The 23455-nt window shown below is 41.6% G+C and overlaps 3 protein-coding genes across 3 annotated transcripts; all 3 read right to left on the bottom strand.

The window, feature by feature from the left end:
- Window positions 1-226: 226 nt before the first annotated feature.
- On the bottom strand, window positions 227-9071 carry LOC139644711 (L-seryl-tRNA(Sec) kinase-like). Its single transcript, XM_071520170.1, has 6 exons — window positions 8853-9071; window positions 1514-1754; window positions 1206-1407; window positions 1026-1101; window positions 824-917; window positions 227-695 (listed from the first exon to the last, which is right to left on the bottom strand). Exons 1-6 carry the CDS (start codon window positions 9069-9071, stop codon window positions 478-480), a joined length of 1050 nt encoding a protein of 349 aa, XP_071376271.1. The 3' UTR covers window positions 227-477.
- On the bottom strand, window positions 5940-8207 carry LOC139644710 (poly(A) polymerase beta-like). The gene has a single exon (XM_071520168.1). The coding sequence runs from the start codon at window positions 8205-8207 to the stop codon at window positions 5940-5942; it is 2268 nt and encodes a 755-aa protein (XP_071376269.1).
- Window positions 9072-12916: 3845 nt separating the features above from the next.
- On the bottom strand, window positions 12917-22257 carry LOC139644716 (fasciculation and elongation protein zeta-1-like). The gene is made up of 9 exons (XM_071520174.1): window positions 22151-22257; window positions 21542-21629; window positions 19226-19312; window positions 18517-18682; window positions 15875-16194; window positions 14624-14704; window positions 13868-13943; window positions 13703-13768; window positions 12917-12927 (listed from the first exon to the last, which is right to left on the bottom strand). The coding sequence occupies exons 1-9, from the start codon at window positions 22255-22257 to the stop codon at window positions 12917-12919; spliced, it is 1002 nt and encodes a 333-aa protein (XP_071376275.1).
- Window positions 22258-23455: the final 1198 nt, after the last annotated feature.

Genomic DNA, 23455 nt, shown 5'->3' with positions numbered 1-23455 from the left:
CGTGGAGAAGAAAAGTAAGAAAAATTGATGGAGAAAGAGTTGAAGAAAAGTTTGTTATATATATCTATGTCCCCTATATCTATGTATGTACATATATATATATACATATATATATATATATATATATATACACACATGTATATGTATATATGTATGTTTATATACATATATACACACACACATATATAGATATATATATATATTTATTTAATACTTAATTAACAGTATGCTAATTAAGCATAAAACATGGATAAATTAGGCAGAGATATTTTTAAGTCTTCATTTCACTCCGTGCCACAATGGGCAAACCCAACTGAAAACTATGACTAGAAAACAGTTCTAATATAAATACCTACGTATTGTATATGCATTTATGCCTTCTTAATGTGACATAAAATCTATATTTGTGCAAATTCAACAAAACATTCACAGCTGTTGTTAAATAAACATGAGAACAAGTAATTATATTTCTTTCCTTCAAGCATGGTCATTTATGAAGATTCTTAAAATGTTCTTTTTATCTTGGTCAAAAACGTCCACAGCTGTTTTCACCACATGTTCCACATCAATGTCGTCTTCTTTGGCGACGGGCACTTCTTGAAGGAATTGCTTCCGCAGGTTGTGAAGAAATCTTGTTTTGGATTCATTCAACTCTGCTGCCAGAGACCTCATCCATTCAGGAGGCACTTTGTTTTCTAAACCCAGGGTGACAAAGAAGGATGCAAAAATCATTTATTTGATCCTTTTAATGGCACTCACTTATGACAGTGTGTTAGCAAAATGTTAAATCTGTAATATTAACATACTGTAGCTCATGACTGACCTCTGGCATTCTTCATGGCTTCAGAGACCAAGCGTCGACAGGCCTGGTCAGCTTGGTGAACCACACTAGTGGCACATTTCAGACGGTCGGCCTCCTGCAGAGCACAGGACAACAGAACAGATACATGTACCACTTCTAAAGTTGCGTATTTATATTCCACTAGCATGTTTGAACAGGTTTGAGGAAAGCAACATTGACATGCCTTTTGTTCCACGTTGTCATCGACTGGGCTCAGTGGGTTACTCAGTGCAGAAGAGATCAACTCCATCAACCTCTGGCTGAAGGCAAACAGATAGACACAGGCAACAAATTAATACATGCTTTAAGCAGTCATGACTACTTCACCAGTAAGTGTTAATAACTGCTTATTGCACTGCCTTACATGTCCCCCTTCGGCAAATGATCTGTGCTGTTAAGTGCAACGCTGTTCTCCTCCCACAAGTTCTTCTGTGGATTTGGCGACTCCAAACGCTTTGCCATCTCCAGTATCACCTCGGTGGGTAAGGGCTGGGACCTGCTCTGGTTTCTGCTGATGCACAACTCCACAGCACAGTGCAGATACACCTGGCAGAACCCCAGCGAACCTGCAGCGAACAGTCCACAAACAAATCAGTTCAACCAAGGGAACGCCACCTGAGAGCGCTCCAATAAGTAGCCTATCCTGCATACACGTAAGAGCAGAGCGCTTACACTTTCTTGCAAGTTGGTACACTTCGTATCTCATGCTTGGATAGTAGAAGTTGTCATCCAGTAGAATGAGATGTGGGGACGGGTCCAGACTCTTAGGTTCCAGCAGAGCTCGGACGCATCGTCCCCAGGCAGCAGTGTTGATGTGGCAGCTGGGCGGTGGCTCTGCCAACACTTGAGGTTTCCTCAAGAACTGCTCGATGCACTGCAACACTGCTTGTCTGTGCAACCTCCATTCAGTTTGCTAGAAAGAAAAATATGTTTTAGTCAATAAGATCTGGTCAATAAGAATTAGTATTTTTGGGAGGCTCTTTAACTCATGTAGACAATATGAAGGCGCATTTGTGTCGATTAGGCACCAAACTATTGTGGACATTTAACATGGGATCCCTAACAAAGAAAAATCACTAGAGTATTCAAATATTATTTCCATTGTGACACTTGTGTTTGTGGCACACAGTATTAAGTTTAGTGACCTTATTGTACTTCATGGTATTTTTATCTCCTATGGTATCAACGTTCACATTACAGGCCATATTGCTCAATTACTATTTTTTGCTATTTTTTGCTTTCTTCTTTGCAATATCATAGACCTTTATTTGTGAAAAAGTACAATACCTCATGCTTACAAATAAGCCTAAGAAACAGTTGATCAGAAAAGGAGCATTGTAAGAATACTTCACAGAAAAAGTGATCTACACAGGTAGATTTACACACCATAGGATGAGTGGTTTCATTTCAGCTTCACTTTAACATATTCCACGTAAAACACAAACAATTCAAAGTCAAAAATGTTTAGTGAAGATGTCACACACCTTTACGCTTTCAAAACAATGAACAAAATTAAGCTTGTGTTGCTAAACCAAACTAAAGTCTTAACCTCTTCAATAGTCCTTCAGTTCCAAATGTCATGTGACCAAGCAACCAAATGAATGAAAGGAAAAAAATGAACTGGTTTTGTTCACAAAACTTGTATATCACATTTGTTTTGTAATAATCGGAATCGTCAACCCAACTATCCAATTCCCATTCTTCTGCCAGCACTCTGCAACCATTTGACATAATCAGAGCATTTATGAGACTTCCTGTTGATGAAGAACCTGTAACAGGCCAGGTGCATCAAAGATGGCTGCTGGCTGGTTGATATTACTCATCTGTGACGCCCCTTTCACTACTGTGCATGGTGGGATTAGCTCACTGGTTCGTTTAGATTACTGAGTGCCAAAAATGTTGTATTCAGCGAAAAAAAACTCATGAAGCCAATAATAAGGGTAGAAATCTACTCATAACCAGGGGTTAAAATGGGCCGGAACGATCCGGAACGGCGTTCCGCCACCTTCGATTAATAAGTAAATAAATCGTTGTTGTCATTGTTTCATACATAATAATGTCAAGCGAGTTCACGGGGCTGCCAACTCTCACGCACTGACCGTGAGACTCACGCAATTGACATTTTTCACACACTCTCACGCCACAAGTCCATTTTCTCACGCAGTGAAAAACAAATTCATAAACGTCGTGGTGCGAAGACAGAGCAGCACAGCGCAACAGCAGCACTGTAGCGAGAAATATACACAAATCTATTATACTGTAATTTATTCCCATGCATGGTGCTCAGAGTAAACTCAGTCAGCGGCTCTCAGGGATTAAAGCAAAAAAAAATCTTCTGACTGAAATTTTTTTTTCAGGCCAAGTCATATTCCCCATCTACAATTTGTAAAACAAGTTACAGAGGAGGCCCCCACATTAGGGCCCTTAGCCCTCGACGCCTGCTAAACAAGTAAAATTATGAGATTTCAGCACCACCCCAGCATAACCATTGCTGCTGTTCTCTAATGCAGCCATCAAGCTGTAAAAAGGCTTTAACCTACACTTTATTTAAATACTCGAGACCAATAGCATTTTAAGGGAAGAAGATGCTTTTGAACAGCTTTTCTGTTGCCAGTTTGCTTTTACGTAATTTCAATGCGCACACACACACTACGTGATACTGCGGACGTCTCAACGAAGCACAAGCCACGACCTGGAACGCATTTGTCTGCTACAAATTCCCATTCACACAAAGAGTGACAACTATAAAGATAACGATAAAATATAATGATATGCTCTTGCTCAAGCGTTCACACTACAACGATATCGGTGCCAAATATTCAGAGAAAACAATGGAGCTTTATCAACGTGCTTTTATTTTACTCGCTCTCTAAAGTAAATAACGACAGAGCCGATGGATTTGGGTTCATGCATTGCCGCAAAAGAGAGAGGAGCTAGCAGAATCAATAATGCTCTTATACGGAGCTTTTTTACTTCAAACACCAGATCGAAATACTGAAAATGTACAGACACAACTCTTTGTAATGAAATGCAACTGTCTTCAGCCTTCTCCTGCTGAAGCAAGCACACAAATTTTCTTCAGAAAATGTAACCTTTTCTAGTTAGATTATTGTGCTTTGTTTATATGAGAGCTAATTGTACTGATGGCCACCAAGTGAAGCTATTCATTTTTTTTTTTTTACCAGTAGGAGACTGTACACCACATCTACTGTGGATCAAAGAGTAAAGTCCCTTGTAGCCCATGTTGAGAGAAACACCTGTACTACTGTGGCTAAACGGGTTTCAACAGGCTATTGAAGGGACACATGTTGTTCCCTCCCGGTCATATTATAAAAACATAGGATAATAGCGCATTTGCGGTCAGGCTGGCCAAGACATGATGCTATTTTGTTTAGCTAGCAAAAGTTAGCGAGTTAACTAGCTTCCAGGTCAGTAAACTGCCTTACCGCAAATCCCAAGAGCTGTTCCGATTCTGACCGCTATGTCACGTTTCTTTTCAACATTTTTAGAGGCAATGGTCTTTGTAAATAGCACCGGGTTCCTCTGGACTTCTGTCATCAGTTCTTCAGCAGCAGCTCCGTCACTGCAGTTAATTAATGAATTCTCTCAACCCGTCCTTTGTAGAACTCTATCGAATCGCACTATGAGTGAAAATCCAACGTGACTGTATCCCAACGTTCAGCGACTCAACCATTATTTTTAGCTGCATCCTAAACCCTGTTTTTTGCTGTATGTTTACACCCTTTACTTAAAACAGGAGATGATGAGAAACAACCAACATCAGAGGTAGCATGGTAATATTAGAGCAAGAGCGATTTTTTTAGGAAAAATATAATAACATTGTTTGTATTTATAATATGCAGTCATGACTGCATTGCTTACAAAAGTAGTAGGCTAAGTAGGCTAATGTAAATAAAATAACATTATTAAAAGAACATTATAACATTATAGCCTACAGCCATCTATTTGAAATGGACATGGGGAGCCAAACCTACGTTATCAGCATTCTAGTCAAAAGAGGGATTAGGCATTCGAGAATATTATGGCCTAACGAGAAATATACCTATAATTACCGACATCCAAGTAGATTATATGTCTATACAAATCAGCTACCTATCACCTGGTAGCGCGATTCCGAAGTCCTGTAACACCCCCCTCCCCTCGCTTTTTTTCCCCTTCGGATCTACACTGATCTCATACATGGCCTCTCTGGAATCCAATTGACGGAAATCCGTCGTAACAACGGAGAACTTTAATCCCTGGGCTCTTCTGCGTCTCTCCCTCTCCTCTCGCACCGTGCGCACCAGGCAGGAGTGAGAGTGAGTTGCTATGGTTACGGGGACGCTCTTCCCAATAATAGCCCCCCCCCCCCCGAAACAGGGTTCCCCCACCTACCAAATCCCACTTTAACCCCTGCTTATAACCAAGTGAAAATAACTACAGCTTGAAGATGCTTGACGTTGGCAAGATATTTCACAACTACATATAAAGCAACGTTGCTTGCTTGCTAAATAGTCATCTACCTTCTTCTTATGATGCTATTCAACACTGTGGTACAGATCTGGAGGACTGTATGATGTAAAATTAGACAGTACAGATACTTTAATGCACAAGGTCCATCTTGCTGTCTGGCACTAGAGTCTGGGCTATTTTGACCCACAGATGTGAGAACCATTTTGGTCATCTGTGTACTCAAACCTGAGCTAGTTCCACTAATGATGTTAGACTGTGTGAATTTTGGTGCACCAAAATCTTGGCTATACTCACTACTGTCCCCTTCATCCAAAAAACCCCAAACACCAAAAACAATTATCATCATGTAATCAGAAAGTCCTTAGCAATGTTTTGTTTTTTTCCTGTTATGAATTATAGTTAATACAAGACAGTAAATTACCTAAAATCATCATTGTGCAACAACACTTCGTTGTAAAACATTATCTTCCAGTTACAGCGCTTTCAGTGAAGTTACCCGACAACAGCAACAAAAGTCTGTAAAATCGTTATTTTTAAGATGTTTATTTTTTTTTTAACATGAAATGGGGGGAGACGAGGGAAGGAGGCAGGGCGAGGTGAAACTAATTTCTATTCACGTGATGGTCTACTTCTGCCTGATAAGGCGAAGCTTGATGGCGTGCTTCACCACGGGAATGGGTTTGACAGGGAGGGCAGGCACATCCGACAGGTCGGCAATGGGCAGTCTCTTAGATGATGGAGGCATCTTCTCACTCACCTCCGCCTCCATTGTCATGCTCTCATCGCCGTCATCCTTACCGGCTTTAAACCTCTTGGCTGGCATCTGTGACTGAGGAGAGCCTGGCCTCTTTGTGGCAGGTGGGTTCATGCTGGGAGGGGGGGTCTTGCTGAGCGGGAGACCCTTGGTGGACCCGTCAATGCATTTACCATATGCCTCTGAAGCTGACATTTTATCAACTTTGGCCATCTTGGCTGCCATCTCTGTTTGGGGAGAGCCTGACCTCTTGGTGGCTGGTATCCTCATGCTGGGAGGGGAGGTCTTGCTGAGTGGGAGACCTCTGGTGGACCCTTCAGTGCATGCGCCGTTTGCCTCTGAAGCCGACTGTTTATCAGCTTTGAACTTCTTGGCTGGTGACTGGAGAAAGCCTCGTCTCTCTGTAGCTGGTGGGCCCATGGTGGGAGGGGGGGTCCGGCCAGGTGGCGCTGTGGTATTGATGGAGCGCTTGCGGCTCACTGTGGGCTTTGCTCCCTCTGCTTCTCCTGTGGCCTCTGTGTGAAGAACAGTGGCAGGTCCAGAACTGGCCCCAGTAGAGCTGCAAGTGGGTGGGAGTGTGGCACCCTTATTTGGGGTGGAAGAGGGCATGGTCGTAGAGGAGGAGATCTTTGAGGTTCTGTGTTTGAGATCAGGTAGCAGGTGGTGAAGCTGTTTCCTCTTCACGTACATGGCTGATACTTTCATCTCCTGCTCAAACATATTACTGCTAATTGCCTGGCTGTAGACAGTGTCAGCAAAAGACCCCACGTCAGAACTCAGGTCTATGTCCATGTTTACAGACCCCTCCAACTTCTTGAAGGCAATTCCAATGAACCACATTGTGCTAAACCCTTTGTCGTTCCCTTCCTTGGGGCCAGGGAAGGACTGTGGGTTGACCTGGGCCAGAGTAATGTACTCATGGTTCTCTAGATCGCTGACCAGGATTCTGATCTTTGACTCTACCAGGCCAACCCATTCGAGGTGCTGCTGCTTTGTTGGTGCACTTGCAAGCAACACAATGTAGTTCTTGTATTTCTCAAAGAAGTCTGGTGCCTCAAACAGTCTTGACCACTCTGCATTGTTCTCCAATATGTTGGTAGTGATGGAAAGACCCTGTTTGAACTCGTCTGCCATGACCGCTCGGGTGGAGGCAGACACATTGTAGGAGGAGTTCTGCTGGGGGTATGCTGGGGTAATGATCGGCATCAGGTGGGAACGCTCACTAACATTAACCCTGGGGTCCCAAACTGGAAGGTTTAGGCTGGAGTCCTGAGCCTGCTTCAGCAATACTGGGATTGGCCATTCCCACATGGCGAAAACTCTAAAGAATTTATGGACCAGAGTGGAGGCCACAGCGTTCGGGTAGAGCTGGCAAATCCTTGCTACCAGTATGGCCCATGATACTCCGCCCAGGAAGCCCAGGGTGTTGGAATAAACTTTGTGGTGTTTGGCCCACAGCTTGATGGTTCTCAAAGCCAGCCTGAAGTGCTCCACATTGGGTACCAGGTTAAGAATCTCCTGTGCAACTCTATAGCCATTGAGACTCCTTCTGCAGTGGATATTCATGCCCTTCAGCAGCCCATCATCCTGAAGATTCAGATCTTTGGGAACGATTGGCAATGGTAACTGGGCAAACAGCATGTCGATGTCAATTCCATCAAAGGACAGTTTGATCACTGGGACAAATGCCTTGTTCACAGCCCGCAGGTCTTTAACTTCCTCTTGGTTTTTCAGCTTCTCATAGAAAGAACTGAAGAAGTCAGTTCTGTCTACATGCTGAGGTGCTAAACAGAGGGTATCAATATCGGCTCCTTTTGTGTGTACATCCATACAATAGGAGCCAAATGGTAGGATCTTGCCTCCAACATCTTCTATTAATGATGTGGGTAAATCTTTCTGTTTACCGATTTCTTTAACCCACTCATTAAACAGTGACTTTAATTTATCTAGCACCACTGTTCTGTGCTTCAGCTCCAACTCCTCTTCAAACCCACCATGTTGTTGCAGGGTTTCAACCAACTTCTGGGTCAAGACCAGGTCAGCCTCTTTGGGCAGATCCAAGCTGATGGGTGAAGTGACTCCATGCAGCTTGGGGATCTGCACGCCTGCTGGAAGCTGGCTGGTGAATTGAAGTGGCATAGCGGCCAATCAACCGCGCCGTTCTGTCCGTAGTATCCTTGTTGTCTAGTCTCTCGTATTCTCCTTGTCGTCTATTCTCGCGTATTGTCCTTGCACTCTCAAGTGAAGTCTGTAGCGTTATGCCCACTAACTTAAGCCGCTTGTATTTTATCTTGTGCCAACGTTCGATTTCCCTCTGTGATTTCACAGAGGGAAATCGAACGTTGGCTTCCATTCCTCAAGGGTTTGTGTTTATGAAGTGACATAGATGTTGACAGTGATCTGCGCCTGCGCAGTGGCGTGTAACGTAAAAACACAAATTAATTCCGATGTGACATTTCTTACCGGCTTCTACGGCCATGGATCGGATCAGGGTTAGGACCACATAAGAAAGTGGTCAGATCTGATTTGAAAATATCTCATTTTCATTTTTGTCTTCACACTGCTGAGAAAAAAAAAATCTCACATATGAGCAAAAACTACATTTTTATCCCCATGCTGTCACTGCAATATTCCTATCATATTCTTATAAAAAAGTAAGTTTTACTGTGATATTTGTAGCCTATAGTGTTCGTTACGTAAGGAGAATATTCATGCTAACTCACCACTAGACCAAGACATGCACATTAATCTTAACGTCGCCGTAAAGGAGTTAACTTTCTTTACCGTTTGTTGCAGCCTGCCATCATCCTCCACCACTTTGAGCTGAAAAGCACGATCGGGGATCAGGTCGTCGTAAGGCACTACAGTGGATCTCCATCCCTGCTGCGCAGCGAGCTTGCTGACCGTCCGGGCCAGCGTCGACTTCCCTGCAGCAGGTAAACCACAGAGGACACACAGACAGGCTGGTGGACGGCGAAGACTCGCGGTATCGTCTGCGTCCATCTATTGCCAGTGAAGTGTTTACAAATCCAGCTTTCCACGTTGTAGCCGCTTAGACAGCTCGCGCGGACTTCCGCATCCTCCAGCGTCAAGCCAGAAATTAAAACAACAGCACTTCCTCTTAGCATCTTTCAAAATAAAACACCAAGAACATGTTTTGTTGCCACGGATACAAAGCACGAAAGTGGAAACATAAAGATGCAAATAGAGGAAAATACGACTGTCGTATTGTTTTTTTTCAATGTACTTTTCATAGCATATTCACAGCCATACCTATATGACTTTAACAGCACTACACAAACACCCACAAAACCAGATAACGTGGATGGATGTCTATTATTTTGAAAAAGTCAGTTTTAACCTTAACCATAGCAGTGGCATAACTGCTCCTAAATGCAATTTAATTGTGTAATGTAACTCATCTCACATACACTAATTATCTTCTATATATCCATTATATTGGACGTCAACATCTCTGACATCATTAACCTTAATGTCACATCCATCTTAGATAAAAGACCTATCTGTGAATGAATGCTGTATCTGTCTAAACTACTAAAATGTATGAGAAATGACGCCAAAAAATGTACATGTCCATATCCCAATTTTTGCATTTCTGTCACATGTATAGCTCATTTTTCATGTAACTTCCTTGTAGCTTACTATATTATGGCTTATTACTGCCACCTACAGTGATGAGTACAGCACTACAGTTCCAAAAGACACCATCTTTCCATTAAAAAAAAAAAAAAAAGCCATTAGATAAAATAACTAAAGGCTCGATACTTTTTATTACAATCAGCATTCATGAATTCAACATCAAAATCTTAATATAAAATATTAAGATTAATAAAATATTTTTTAAACAATGTAACAGCATAAAATAATACAAAATATTTTGTGACTTTTTTCCCATTCCATGTTAAACCACGTAAACAAATGTCTCATTTCCCAGGAGTGATATGAACAGGAAATTCATAAAACACATATATTCCAATAATAAATATAGGCCTGCCAGCCTTATCCACCACCATGTTACAACAGTCGACCTTAAAAAAAAAGTGCTGGCAACAAGTTATAGTGAACCCATTATCATCCCAGGATTTTAAAATATGTGAATTTATATGAAACTGCAAATATGTAGTGAAAAAACAGCAGTATAGGAACCACACAGAACTCATCACTGTGGTGTTTGCTTGGGTGGGATTGGTCTTGGGACCCCAGGGCCCTGCTGGGGAACTGGTGCGTAGTGGCAATGCTTGTGTCCATATTCCAATAATCCAGTTCTCCATACCTGAAACTGACACGATTGTGTGCAAATTCTGCCTATTAAAATGGTGACTTTGTGCACTGCAAGTAATAGTTTTTGTGTATGTGTGAGGACAGTATGGATCAAATGAAATAAAAAGGTTCAATCAATTCTTACCCAGAAAGTGGAGCCGAGGTAGCCGGTGGATTTCCAGGCTGGAATTGGTTACCCCCTGATTACTATTCTGATGGAATAGTGATTTATAATCAGCGACTCATGAATGATTTAATGACAAAAAAAAGCCATTTATTTGCATTACGTGATCTGTGTATATTAAAAAAGGTTGAAGTCTGCATTAACACAACTCGGCCCTTCAATTATTGGGATGCTGACATGGGCACCAGTAGGGGGGTTAGTGATGTCCACATTAGTGCACTGCACCTGTCACTGCAGCCGTAGAGTGGACAGTCAGTTTCCCACAATTGGTAGCAAGTGTGCAATAATGACAGCAAGGCAAAATGCTGGAGAGAAATTTAAAGTTAATCCATCCTTTGCCTGAGTTGATATTTTGCTCCACTTCATTATTCTGTCTAAAAATAGAGAGCGTTCTGCAAATTGAATTTAACTGCGATCGGATCCATCTTGCAGGATCTTAGCCATTGAGAAATATGGAATTCTACTTTACCCATGTGAGTTTGCCAAACCCATAGCTGCTGAAAGGACAAATGAAATGATTTGATGTCAATGCAGTTGGCCAGCTAATCAGCAGAATCACGCTAAAGACCTCTCAATCATCCCTTAAAAATGTTAACAAGTGTGTGATTGGGGCTTAAATCATCATGATTCAGGAGGTTTGACCCTGGCAAATCTATCCTAACCGCGATATGATTACTGATCCCGACTTTCCCAGAGATACAGATCTTTCTTTAAATCCATCCAGTGTGACATTCATATCATCTTTCCATGATAAAAAAACACAACAGACAAGCAGAATATTTACACTACATTTGATAAGGTCTCCTGTAGGCTACTGGTGAATCCACAGTTTCAAAACAAAGTTCCCTGTGTGTTTGCATGCTTGAAACAACCATCTGCTGCCTTTGTTGCATCTGCAATATGGAAGATAAAATATGAATGACAGAAAAAGAGAATGATCATCTTGTCAGGTGAATGCTGCTTCCTGTTAGCCTATACTATGGGCTGACACATTTTTGACTGGATTAACCGTAGTTAATTTATCTAAAAGCAAAGAGTCCAAGACAAAACATTATCATCCAGTTACAGCGCTTTCAGCACAGTTACCCCACAACAACATCAAAAGTATTTTTATTTTTAAGATTTTCCTTTTTTTTTATCATAGAATGGGGCAGACTAGGAGGGAAGAGAAGGGGCGAGGCAGGGGGAGGTGAAACAAGTTTCTATTCATGTGGTTGTCTGCTTCTGTCTGCTAAGGCGAAGCTTGATGGAATTCTTCACCATGGGAATGGAGTTGATAGGGAAGAGAGGCATGTCAAACATGTCAGCAGTGGACAATCTCTTAAAGGTCCCATATTCTACTCTTTCCGGTGTTTAATTTAATTTCTGTCTTGAGGTCTATTCAAAGCTGTGTGTGTGGTGTCATGTACCAAAAACACTCAGTCCATTTTTACATTTTTCAGCATCTCTCTGAGCTTTATCAAGAACAGGCTGTTTCTGTCGCTGTGTCTTTAAGGCTCATTAATATTAACGACCCCTCTGTTCTGGTTGGCTAACCGTTTCAAGAGTGAAACGTGAGACGCCACAGCCCAGGCAGACTAGGCAGCTATAGGTAGGGAAAACTCCAGTAAACAAAAATGACAACCGCTCAGCTGCTTTGACAAAAAAACACTTTGTTAGCCTATTATTTCTTACAAAAATGATAAGGAGCGAACCTTGCTCATAACCACATAGTTGATGTTTCCCAAGGACAAAACAGAAGGAGCAAACGCATACGCTGTTAGGGTAGAATGTTTATTAGAATTTGCGATTAGCAATGTAACATTCACCTACGTGGCTCAAAGGAAGTCATAAATATGCTCAATATGTACGCCTTTATTCAAATGAGCTCATCTCATCGGGGAATGACATTCAAGGAAAACTCGGTGAACTACCTCCACATGGCTGAACGGGGTGGAATGCACAACATCACTCTGATGACACAGTAAATAAAAGTAGAAAATCAGCAACAGAGTGTATATCAAATATTTAGATACAAATTAAAAGAAATTACAAAAAAGTCAGAAGAACACTGGATATTCAGATATTGGCTTTAAAAAAAAAAAAAGAACAAAAATGCTTTATAACACACTGCACTGCACCCGTAATAGTTGTTTCATTTTTTCACATGGAGCTACAGTACTAAATTGGCAGAAAAAGGTGCATGGCTTTTGTATTCAAATGAATTAGATTTACTTTTTTTTGTTTGTTTGTTCCATCTCGAACAATACAAGGAGATGATGACACATGGATGGCATTTCAATTATCTGTAAAGTGTAGTCCTTATGGATCAGTGAACAGTATGATCAACAAAACCCACTGGGTAAAAGGTCGGTTTAAACATAAGTGTCAAAACCTGCCAATGTCAGATCGTCCCTGTTATAAGAAACAAAGAAAAAAGAACGACAACAAAAGAAAGAAAGAAAGAAAAAGAGCAATAACAAAAGAATTCATCCCTGTACCGATGTGGCGGTGTGGTCGTTAATAGCATATCATGCTCCGTTAGTAAAGTCCTTTAAAAGTGGGACCGGCCGCCCCACTTTGTAAGTATTCAGATGGCGGCCATTTTGGGTCTGGCCTGAGCTTAGTGTGCAGGAAGAGACAAGGTGAGCTCAGCGAAAGGCAGTAGTCATAGTTGAGGTGAGTAAGGTACAATAATGTCGATGGTGAGGATCCATGGCTGATAATGGTAAAAGAGGGGAGGTCATGCAGCTTGGGCCAGAGGCGTGGAGGGTTGCCAGGTTGGAAAAGCCCTCGGGGGGAGAGGGGGGGTTCCCCGTCACACAGTGGCCCCTGGCCTGGCGGTGCTTTTAGGTAGGACACAACACTGGAGGAAGAAAAAAACGGCAGCTCTAAGGGATATTTTAGGTTTCTGAGATCTGTGTTATCAGTCATCCAAAAAGTTGTTAAGCCTATGTTTGGCTTGTTGAGACTATAGCAGAAGAAGCTGTTAGCATTTGTTAGCAAGTTAGTGGGACTGAAAAACATTTATCTGAAAAATGATACGCAGCACCCTGAGAATTATAAGTAGCACCACCTAAACAGTTGCTACTACAGTTACTTCTACTTCAGCCCCTCTGAAGTGAACTAGCATGCTGACAAATTGCTAACAAATGCTAACAACCTCTATAGCACTCATGCTTTGTGTTACCTTTTAATATGTAGTCAGTTAGCAGTGTAGGCACCTTCTCACTGTCCTCCTTCATGGCATAAAGAACTGTGTGGAAGAAATACAACGTATACTGGCTTTTAACAGGTCGGAAATACACTGATAGATAGATAGATAGATAGATAGATAGATAGACAGAATACTTACTATTTGTGAGCATCTGCAGGTCGTCCACAGATGGAGGGGTTGCTTTCTTCTCATATGGAATTACTGTGTTTAGATACTGAAACCAGAGAGTCCAGGTTCAGGTCAACAGAAAACTGTGATATTTAACAGTTAAAACAACTTTTAGTCATTGAGTCTTAAAATTATATTTTACTGAAAACTAGCCTAGCGTCAGATAATTTGTCGTTTTCACTGCAAACCAACTTGTTTCATTTTGTTGAGATTAGATGTCTTGTTCAGGTGGACATTACTTGCAGTGGACCATAGCACACTGTAGTTCTTACATTATAAAAAATTACATATTGTGTAAAATGTGTACATGTATTCATATCACATTCATTTGGAAGATATTCTGAGTGGCCAAAATATATCTTGAATACACTTGTAGATATACAGTATATTGTCGTATACGGATATAGGAAAAGCATTTCCAGTGTCCAAGATTGATTGAAGATGTTAATTACTGCATATGTATAACTACAGTTTTGGGCAAATTTTGTATATTTTGAAACATATTTCTAAACATATTCTGAAATACATGTGAAATGTATTATTTTGCATTAATTTTATCATATCTGAGCCAAACTGAAAGAACTGTCTTCTGAATTGCACTGACTCAGAGAAAAACTCTAAAACTGAATATCTGAACGTGAACAAATTCAAAATACAAAATACAAAATACAAAAATATGACTTTTGACTCTTCGATCCTTTTAAATCATTTGACCTTTGACCTCACCTGTTTGTCATTCCCTGTGCTTCCAAACGTCTGTCTGATGCCCGTCTGCAGGATGTTGGACAGTCCCTCCATGCTGAAACGCTGCAGGTCACACAACCAGGAATCACACACACACACACACACACACACACACACACATACACACACATTAAAGATCACACACACCGTCATTAAAGATACTGAGCATCCATTAAAGGAATGCACAGACTTAAAATATAAATATACTCTTTGATCAGGAAGATTGGAAGCAGTTTCACACAAAATGTTGATAAATGTGCCATCATGGTAAGACAAGAAAATGTGTTTAATTGTTTATATTTATTTTGCAGCTGCAACATTAGCCCATATATACAATACATTCATATTCAGCTTCAGGCAGTCAGTAGACAAAAACAATGCAGCCGATGAAAGATTTTCCTTTGCACTGCACTGAAGTGAAAGCATCCATTAAGCTACTCCTCTGTTACTGGACATGAGTAGACTGGACTAGGCTGTTACTGTATGTAGAGGATGGGTCACTTCCACTTCAGGAGCTTTCCTGGAAGAGTTTTTACAGGCTAATGGCCTTGAGATCCATTATGCTAACAGTCAATTGGGAGGAGAGAGTGAGCTGTCTGGCAATGTGGTTTCACCTTTCTCTGCTTTACACTGCAAGGAATAAACATGCAGCCGCACACTCATAAGCACACCTAATGGAGGTGAAAATATACATTATGGCTTCATTAGCATTGGTAAAATTACACTGATGAATGCACAAGTTTGCAACACTCTTGGACAAAGGGGCCTAAGTTATGGTGCACATACTCATATACAGTAATGTAGTGCTAAATAATTAAAAGGGTGAACTATAATCTTCAGTCAGTGATCGTTATAAGGCAAACAGAACCCAGAAACAAAAATAATTGTTATTTCAGAAAAACATTTTTTTTTTTCCCTTAAAATAATAATATAAATTACAGTTTCACGCTACTTACTATGAGATGTATTCTAAATTTATGTGGGTAAATTGAGTTCTGGTGGGTTTACCCTCCACTACATTCCTGCTGACATACACACTCAGTTACAGTATACTCATTCACTCATGCATACAACATACACACACACACACACACACACACACACACACACACTCTTGCTTGACATCAGACGAGTCAGGTGCTCATTGCTGCTTGAAAGCCACACCATTCATCCTCTCTCTCTCTCTCTCTCTCTCTCTCTCTGGCGCCACCACTCCCCCTCCTCCCCTCTTACCTTGACAGGCATGCTCCCTGTCTTCTCCGTACGTCCCATGGAGCCGGTGTTCCCAGCATTCACCGGTGCAGTGGTCCCTCCCCCCTGCAGACTCATGGCCTTGTTGTCGCGGCGCCGGCGCTTGCCGCTGTCGCGCTGCTCCTTCTGCCTGTTCTGCACCTCCATCAGGGCCGTGATGAACGTGTTCTTCACCTCCTTCTCGAACTCCAGCTCGTCGCGCCGAGCCAGCTGGCTGACCAGCTCCTCTGAGTACTCGCGGATGGCGGCCTCCACCCGCTGCAGCAGCTTGACCAGCGCCGAGCTGGGCATCAGGTTCAGGCCTGGGGAATGGATGGGAGGAGGAGGAGGAGAGAGGGGTGAAGGAGGAGTTGGTGGGGTGGAGAAGGACACATGGGCATGAGTTGGGTGTGGCAAGGTGTGGCAATGGCCATAAATTAGCCGAACATTCAGAAAAAAAACTAAAGCAAAGCCTCTGCAAATGTATGCAAAGTATGCAACTTCACTGGTGTGGGAGATATTGGAGCACACAAAAAGTTCCCACGTGTCCTACTTGTTATTGCCACTAGAGGGCTGACATGAACATTTTTTCCCAGTTGGCAGCTCGTATTTACGGTAAATCCGACATGATGTGAACGCGGCAATAATATTTTTCAACTTGAGGGAGAAATTTGCCTGATGGGGTAAAGCAAAAGCCAATCAGCTTCAAGTAGGACTCTATCCAGTCACATCCAAAATGGAGGACAACCTCATTGTAGCGTTGCGTGGTTTCCCTGAAAGTAATGACATAACAAAAAAAAAGAAGAAAAATGACAACCAAACCAATAATCATGCTCAATTTCGCAAAATTTAATTGGAAGCCATATCTTAAAAAATCACATCAGGAAGCCTTCAAGACCAATGTTCCCTCTGTAAGCTGATAGTTTGCTGTCCAGCAGTACGTCTAATAATTTATCAGACTGACCAAATAATAATATCTTATCAGTCATCAGTCATTGCTGCACTATGTTCCTGAAAAATGAACGCAACTGGAGACACAAGACAGATGTGAAAATTTCTTCCAGCAGACAGTGTGCAAATTCAGTCCACTGGGAATGCAGTGACTTGGTGTGCAACATATATAAATAGAATAGAATAGAATAGAACAGTTCACAGTTTACATCCTCCTTGGGGTATAAAGTACTGTTAAATGTAAACTTTTGACCCTTATACTCCTCACTACTGGAGCCTTACAATGTTGGTGACTTACGAATTGAAGCTGATCCTACTATTGTACTAATTTTGTCAAGGCAATAGGAGTTCTGTATTAGCATGAACACGCTGTATCTTTAATCCTCACTATGTTCTGCTGGTTGCATTTTTATCCATATCCTATTTCCTTCTGCGAAGACCCAACTTCCCAACAGCTATCATTAAAGCTCATTTTATCTTATCTTATAAGAACATCAGCTACATGCCTAAAATGTAAATGTAAAATGTAAATGCAAGTATCCTAATAATGCTTTATTGATGTTTTGCACCCACACACTGGAAGGAACCTTCAGCAAATGTATCAGTATACATAAAATCAGGCAAACATGACTTTACACATACAGATGCATGTGCCAAAAGATACTCGGCCTCACACGTGTGCACTTGTGTACCCATTCCCATACACACACAGTGGGCAGTACACATTAAATGCAACTCAAGCAGGGAACCACATGGACGTCCAATATGTCCGGGGACAGGGCGCCTTATGGCAGGGAACAAACCGTCTTCCTGAACTCTCACCTGCTGGACCTGCTGAAATAACATGACATGATAATCTGTCCATGTGTGTTTCTCTTTAACACCTTAAAACCCGAGGTTCACAAAATAAAATGCTATATATGCTAAGTATGTCCTTTAATCTAGTATTGAGTCTGATAAGACAAGGGGGGTGAGATAATTTCACTTGTTTCCAATGCAATTGGCAGTTAATTTCCTCTTGTTTTAAGAAAAATAAGATTTGAAAACCGAATGTGAGACTATGGACATTTTTTGCAGTGTGTGCCTGTTGTCCTTGAACATGGTGTCTATGCACTCTGAGCCTGGTTCCTATCAAAGGGCCACATCCTAAATGTCTCTTATATTGGATCTACCATTAGATGATGATATTACTCAAGTCCAGTCTATGTCAAGGTCTCATTTGAGAGGGGTTCCTGCCTAAACTCATATTATTTATTGATGCTTGGTATTGATGTTTAGGAACATGTTTTGAGAGGCACCAGTCATTGCAACCTAAAGGGTATTGCATCTCCGCCATTATAAAGACTGATCATCTCTCCTGCATAGCTGCCCTTTGGATGCTCTTTTGTAACAGTAGCGGCCAGGAAAGATTCCCTTTTGGATGAGCAGTAGATGGGAGCTTCAGTCCCGAGCTTAGAAACCAGTCTGTTACCATTTCTTTAATGTGACATGCTGGACTTGGAGATACAGCATTGGTAGGGGCAGCAGTAGAACTTAAAGAAGCACCCCACCAGTTCACATCCCAGACCCAAAGTGTCCCAAAGTGCCAGTGTGCGAAGCCCTCAACCTTCATCTGGAGTTGCCGTAGAAGACATTGGCAGCAGAAGACTTTGGGGTTAATAAACTGGTGACATGAACGCGGTTCCCAGCCCTACCTTCATAGGAGCAGTTGTTGTTGGAGGCCTGCGACAGCTGCCGGATCTCCTCCAGGAGGGAAGGGCTGGTCCTGGGGGCGGAGTGGCTGCTCTCCTCCTCATCCTCCTCCTCTGTCTCACCGGGATCCGGAGAGTTCTCCATCATCTCCACTATCTCCTCGATGACCTTGGAGAGAGAGAGAGAGAGAGAGAGAGAGAGATGGAAGGATATAGGCGGATGGATGGAGGGAGTGAGGGATGGACAGGAGAGAGATTAGGAGAGAAGGGTAAGTACACATCCGTCCATATCCGTCCATTTGTCGGGAGAGGCTGCTAAAAGACCAAAAGGCTCCTCTTTAAGTGTCCATATCATACCTATATCTATTATTGATGCCCACACAGGCTGGTGCACCACAGAGACAGCCTTGAGTCAGATGTAGGCAGGCATCTGTGTACACTCCTATTCCCGCATGAGCTAAGAGCAATACTCCACACTGTCAGAAATGACATGAGTAATTTCATTGTATGTGTTTTATCGCATGCACACTCCAAAAGCAGCGTGCAGGCAAGCAGGATTGCTAGGGAGTCATTTAAGGTGATAAACACACATGTATGCACATTGATAATCTGATCCAAGGGTCTGTTTTCATCTTCCTCATATCAAAGTAGGACATAAACAAATAGATCCCCACACACACACACACACACACACACACACACACACACACACCTGATCAGCTGTGATGAGAGGCTCTTCGCCCAGGCAGTTGGCATTGTCGTTCTTCTCGTTCATCTCCTCCTCCTCTTTTTCGTGGATCTGCAGAAGGTGAGATGAAACAGAATAAACCGATGAACGTTCATTATTCATATGTTTACGATGAATTAATAAGTACTAGATGAAGCTTTAGAGTTAGAGTTAGTAATGGTCTCTTGGAATTGGACCTCAATTCACATTCCCTGATGTCTGGGCAGGGAAGACATCGATAGTTTATAAATCCTGGTATGAACTCATTTGGAAATCCCATGCATAAATATTTGAAAGGTTTCACTCTAAAAGTATCCATTTTGGAAAAAAATATTGTGTCATGCTCATTGCTGAATAATTAAAAACACAGGCATTTAGATTATTTACTATCACTTTTTCCCACATCATTTTACTATTTCATAAGTTAAGGGCTTGAAATAGTTAATAACTTCACTAATATTCGGAAGGGAGTTTTACTTTCAGCCAGCCATCATTTTGTTAGGTTAGGTGTTAAAATAAATAAATTCTGTTTTGCTACTCTCTAATGCTGATCGATACAGCACAATAGTGATAGCCAGATCATGAAAGCTTTTACATTTGCTGTTCTAAACACCCGGTGTCTGGTAGCTCTTTCCTGGGAAAAATCCTCTGACGCCCAGAAAATGATGCTTTTTACATTTCCAGTTTGTTTGGAATAATAAACAGAAGAAGAGCTGGGTAGTTAGCATGAGCAGCGATAGCCACCATGGCTGAACAGAAAAGAGAAACTCAAACACCACAGCAATTACCACTTTCAATTTAAAATGGTAGATATCTTATTTTGAAATAATACTTAGTATCTTTGTTTTTACAGATTTCCACCAATTGGACAGAAGGCAGAATCTAGCTCCACTATGAGCCTGGTAGGATGTCTTTCCTGACAGCATGTAACAACTCTCTCGGGCTAAAAGGTCTGTGCTGGCCTCCACCAAAGCATACATGGCCTAGACTGCAAAGTGCCCGCTGTGCAGTTGTATGTGACAGCCAATTAAGGGAGGAGGGGAGGGGAGGGGAGGGGAGGGAGAGAGGAACTTATGGTGGATGGCGGGCCAGTCAAGGTTGGTCAAGCATGTCTTTATGTGTCAGCGCTACAGTTCGGCCTGGGAAAGAACCAACCAGTTAGCTGTTCTGTTTGGGCACCTTGAAACTGACATTGATGACACATTGTGCTGCTGTGCATTTGATTCATTTTACGCTCACATTCACAGTTACCCAAAAGTGGAAAAATCAGAAATATTGCCCAAGCAATGTTAGGGTTAGGGTAATAAAAAACAGAAATTAAATAAATTAAGCCCAATACAAAATTGGTCCATAATGCCACTAGTGAAACCAATATGACCCTAGTTCTTGCTTTATCTTTATTTAATTTTGTCATCTTCTAAGTCAGTGACTGAGCTCTTGATACCAGGACTAATTAGTATGTGACAGTAATACATGAATTTTGTATTGTATTGTATAGACTGTGTGTAAACTTGGGTGAAAAACAGGCCAGCATTTTGAATTAAATTGGGGTTTGAGATTTGCAAGACCATTTCTCCTCAGCAGTTCCTACCCTTAGAGAATATGTGTAGCCTATATACCCATATAACTATAACTGATGTAGTGAAAATGCTCTTTTAAAGGGAATCATATTTTATCCTGTAAACTAGGACAGATCACTTTACATTAGTAAACACTCATTCAACCCCTGTAGCCAGTGGCAAAATGGATCAGTATATTCCACCTCCCTGATCTATGTAGTCTATTGAGAATGAACTGGAAAACATGGAAGAAAAGGCTGTGAGAGCAATTTTCTGGGGATGTGAGCACGTTTTCTGTTTCAGAACTGGTAGCACTTCCAATAAAATGATACTCATTTGAGTACAAAAGCGGAAAATAAACATTAAAGGAGTCCACAAAAGCAGCCATTCATGGTCAATTTCACATGTACAGTATCATATCATCCATATGGGGATTCAAACACCATTTGAATATTCATAATGTATGATGCAACCGCTTGTGTAACAATGCTGCAAGACTGAGTAAGAACAGGAGAAACAGAATAAAAAAAAAAAAAAGAGTTTATTTCCCCCATTGCTCTTTTATCAGGAATGTAGGTACAGGCCAGGAAAGCCACATAAATTCACCTCTCCAAAAATATAATAAAAGGTTTATACTATTCATATCTATCTAAAGCCCTAATAGGCCTATACACATTCCCTGCATCTAATCCACGTACAACTGGATGCAAAAACACAACAAGGAAGTGGAGCAAAGATGTACCTCCTGGTCAGAAAGGTTGCCGTTGAGTCCCTCTGCGTTGGGGTTGTCCCAGCTGGAGATGTAGTTGTCCGTTAGAGCATCCCACACACTGCAAAATAACATGCAAATGGACACACACACATACACACATGTAAGCAAGAGAAACTTTCAACTACCAAAACAACTGATCAAAAACTATTTCTGACCATAGCTCTAAAGGCTGTCTACTATTTTTAGCTGGTAAATCAAGAGAAGATTTGGTTATACAGGCATATAATAGCATTAGAGTTTCTTGTGCTGTTTTATTTTCCTGGTTTCAAGGCGGTCTACTCAGCATTCTCTCTCCAGCAGCCTGCAACTCGCTTACTATTTCAATGTGGCAAGTCAATAACGTTGATCAATGTGCGGAGCTGTAGGCCCGGAGAGAGGAACAATGCACAACAGAAAAAAAAGCACACAGCTTACGACTCCTTGCAAGGTATCCTGAGAAGAGATTTAGATAAAGCCTCTCACATCATTGTTTCAGACGTCCCTGCAGCCAGCCAGTGAAAGCCTCTGTCTGAGGAGGAGTGACATAAAACTGGAGGAAAACTCTTCCTTTGTTTCTGAGCCTTTGTGTCTCTCCCCCACTTGGAGGTTGGCTCGGGCCTCATGCCCTGCTCCCGGTGGCACTGCCCACACCCAGACACATAGCGGACAAGTGGGCCATTCATCACAGTGCTTACCTCACTGGACATGCCTGCTGTGGGTGCACGCACCGATACATGAACAGGACCGAGGTTGTTACAGTAAACAGCTCAAGATGAAACCTAGGTGTTAGAAAGAATTGTCGTAAACTGAAATAACAGCTAGGCTTTGTGAAAAAATTTAAACGGAACTAAAACAATCTTGTAAAACAAAGTATATGATTTTTTATTTTGTCATGTTTATGTGCAGGAGAGAATTTTTGGCTATTGTTTATGAATTCTAACTATGCCACTAGATGGCGCTATCCTGGTGACCGAAATGACCAAACTCACACCGAAAACCAACTAAAACTAAACTGAAATTGAAATAATAATCGAAAACTACATGAAAATAAAAGCAAATGAAAAATACAAAACTATGATAATCCTGAACAAGACATATTGCATTGCTCACCCATGCACACACACACACACACACTTGCCTGTGCAGACACACGGGGCCGTCTGGCCAACAGGAACTCGATGTTACAAAGCTGTCCTGCTGTGTTTGTTGGCCTTCAGCCACTGAAGGGGAGTCATCCTATTTAATATTCTAGTTCCACATCAGCCTGCTGGACACACTCAGATCTGGGTTTCTAATCAGGCAACTGCAAGGATTATGTTAAAAATATGGCAACAGACTGTTGCTGATCTGTAATGACGATGATTTGATAAACGGATAAATGTAAAGTTATCATCTTTTAGAGCGTGTCGTCTTTTCACGGGATCTGCCATGTAGATATGAACTTGTACATGGTGTTGGAGCTTGTTTCCGTGACAGAGGAGTGTCCATGAGACTTGCCAGTTTCATAATATTCAAATCAGTCATTTTAAATTGTCATGGACAGCATCACTGCAGCCCCTTCCACAGAGATGTAATATTTTTCCTATGCCTAACACAACATCAGGCCCTCTGCAATGCTGTTAGCATCACTCTTACTGGCCAAGCACAATGACAACTTCAAAGGAAACAGCTTTACCTCAATACTGTAAATATGGCTCAGTTCCATAGTCCAAAATGATGCTTTTTACTGATAACCTGTTTGTATTCTGTGCCTAAGTGGTACTGAAGTCACTAGGATTACCGGTATAAAATCACCTGAGTGAGACCCACTTGTTTTGAAATCACAGCATGGACTACTGGCTCCTAGAAATGGTACATAGATACCGGTAGGAGCAATGATACAATGTTCATGGGACAAACAGAAAA

The sequence above is a fragment of the Centroberyx affinis genome, unplaced genomic scaffold (genome assembly GCF_046629955.1).
Source record: "Centroberyx affinis isolate AG114_WGS23_722 - 3 ecotype Tasmania unplaced genomic scaffold, CSIRO-AGI_Caff_v1 ptg000776l_1, whole genome shotgun sequence".
NCBI classification, from domain to species: Eukaryota; Metazoa; Chordata; class Actinopteri; order Beryciformes; family Berycidae; genus Centroberyx; species Centroberyx affinis.
This window is presented reverse-complemented; position numbering and strand designations above follow the sequence as displayed.

Excerpts from the sequence above, each read along its gene's own strand:
- LOC139644710 (XM_071520168.1), bottom strand. The coding sequence starts at position 8,207 with ATGCCACTTCAATTCACCAGCCAGCTTCCAGCAGGCGTGCAGATCCCC.
- LOC139644711 (XM_071520170.1), bottom strand. The coding sequence starts at position 9,071 with ATGGACGCAGACGATACCGCGAGTCTTCGCCGTCCACCAGCCTGTCTG. Across the intron at positions 1,755-8,852 it reads ATGGCAGGCTGCAACAAACG|CAAACTGAATGGAGGTTGCA; the intron begins GTAAAGAAAGTT and ends TTTTCTTTCTAG. Across the intron at positions 1,102-1,205 it reads CATTTGCCGAAGGGGGACAT|CCAGAGGTTGATGGAGTTGA; the intron begins GTAAGGCAGTGC and ends GTTTGCCTTCAG.
- LOC139644716 (XM_071520174.1), bottom strand. The coding sequence starts at position 22,257 with ATGTCCAGTGAGGTAAGCACTGTGATGAATGGCCCACTTGTCCGCTAT. Across the intron at positions 16,195-18,516 it reads CAACAACTGCTCCTATGAAG|GCCTGAACCTGATGCCCAGC; the intron begins GTAGGGCTGGGA and ends TCCATTCCCCAG. Across the intron at positions 13,769-13,867 it reads CCTGCAGATGCTCACAAATA|TTCTTTATGCCATGAAGGAG; the intron begins GTAAGTATTCTG and ends TCTTCCACACAG.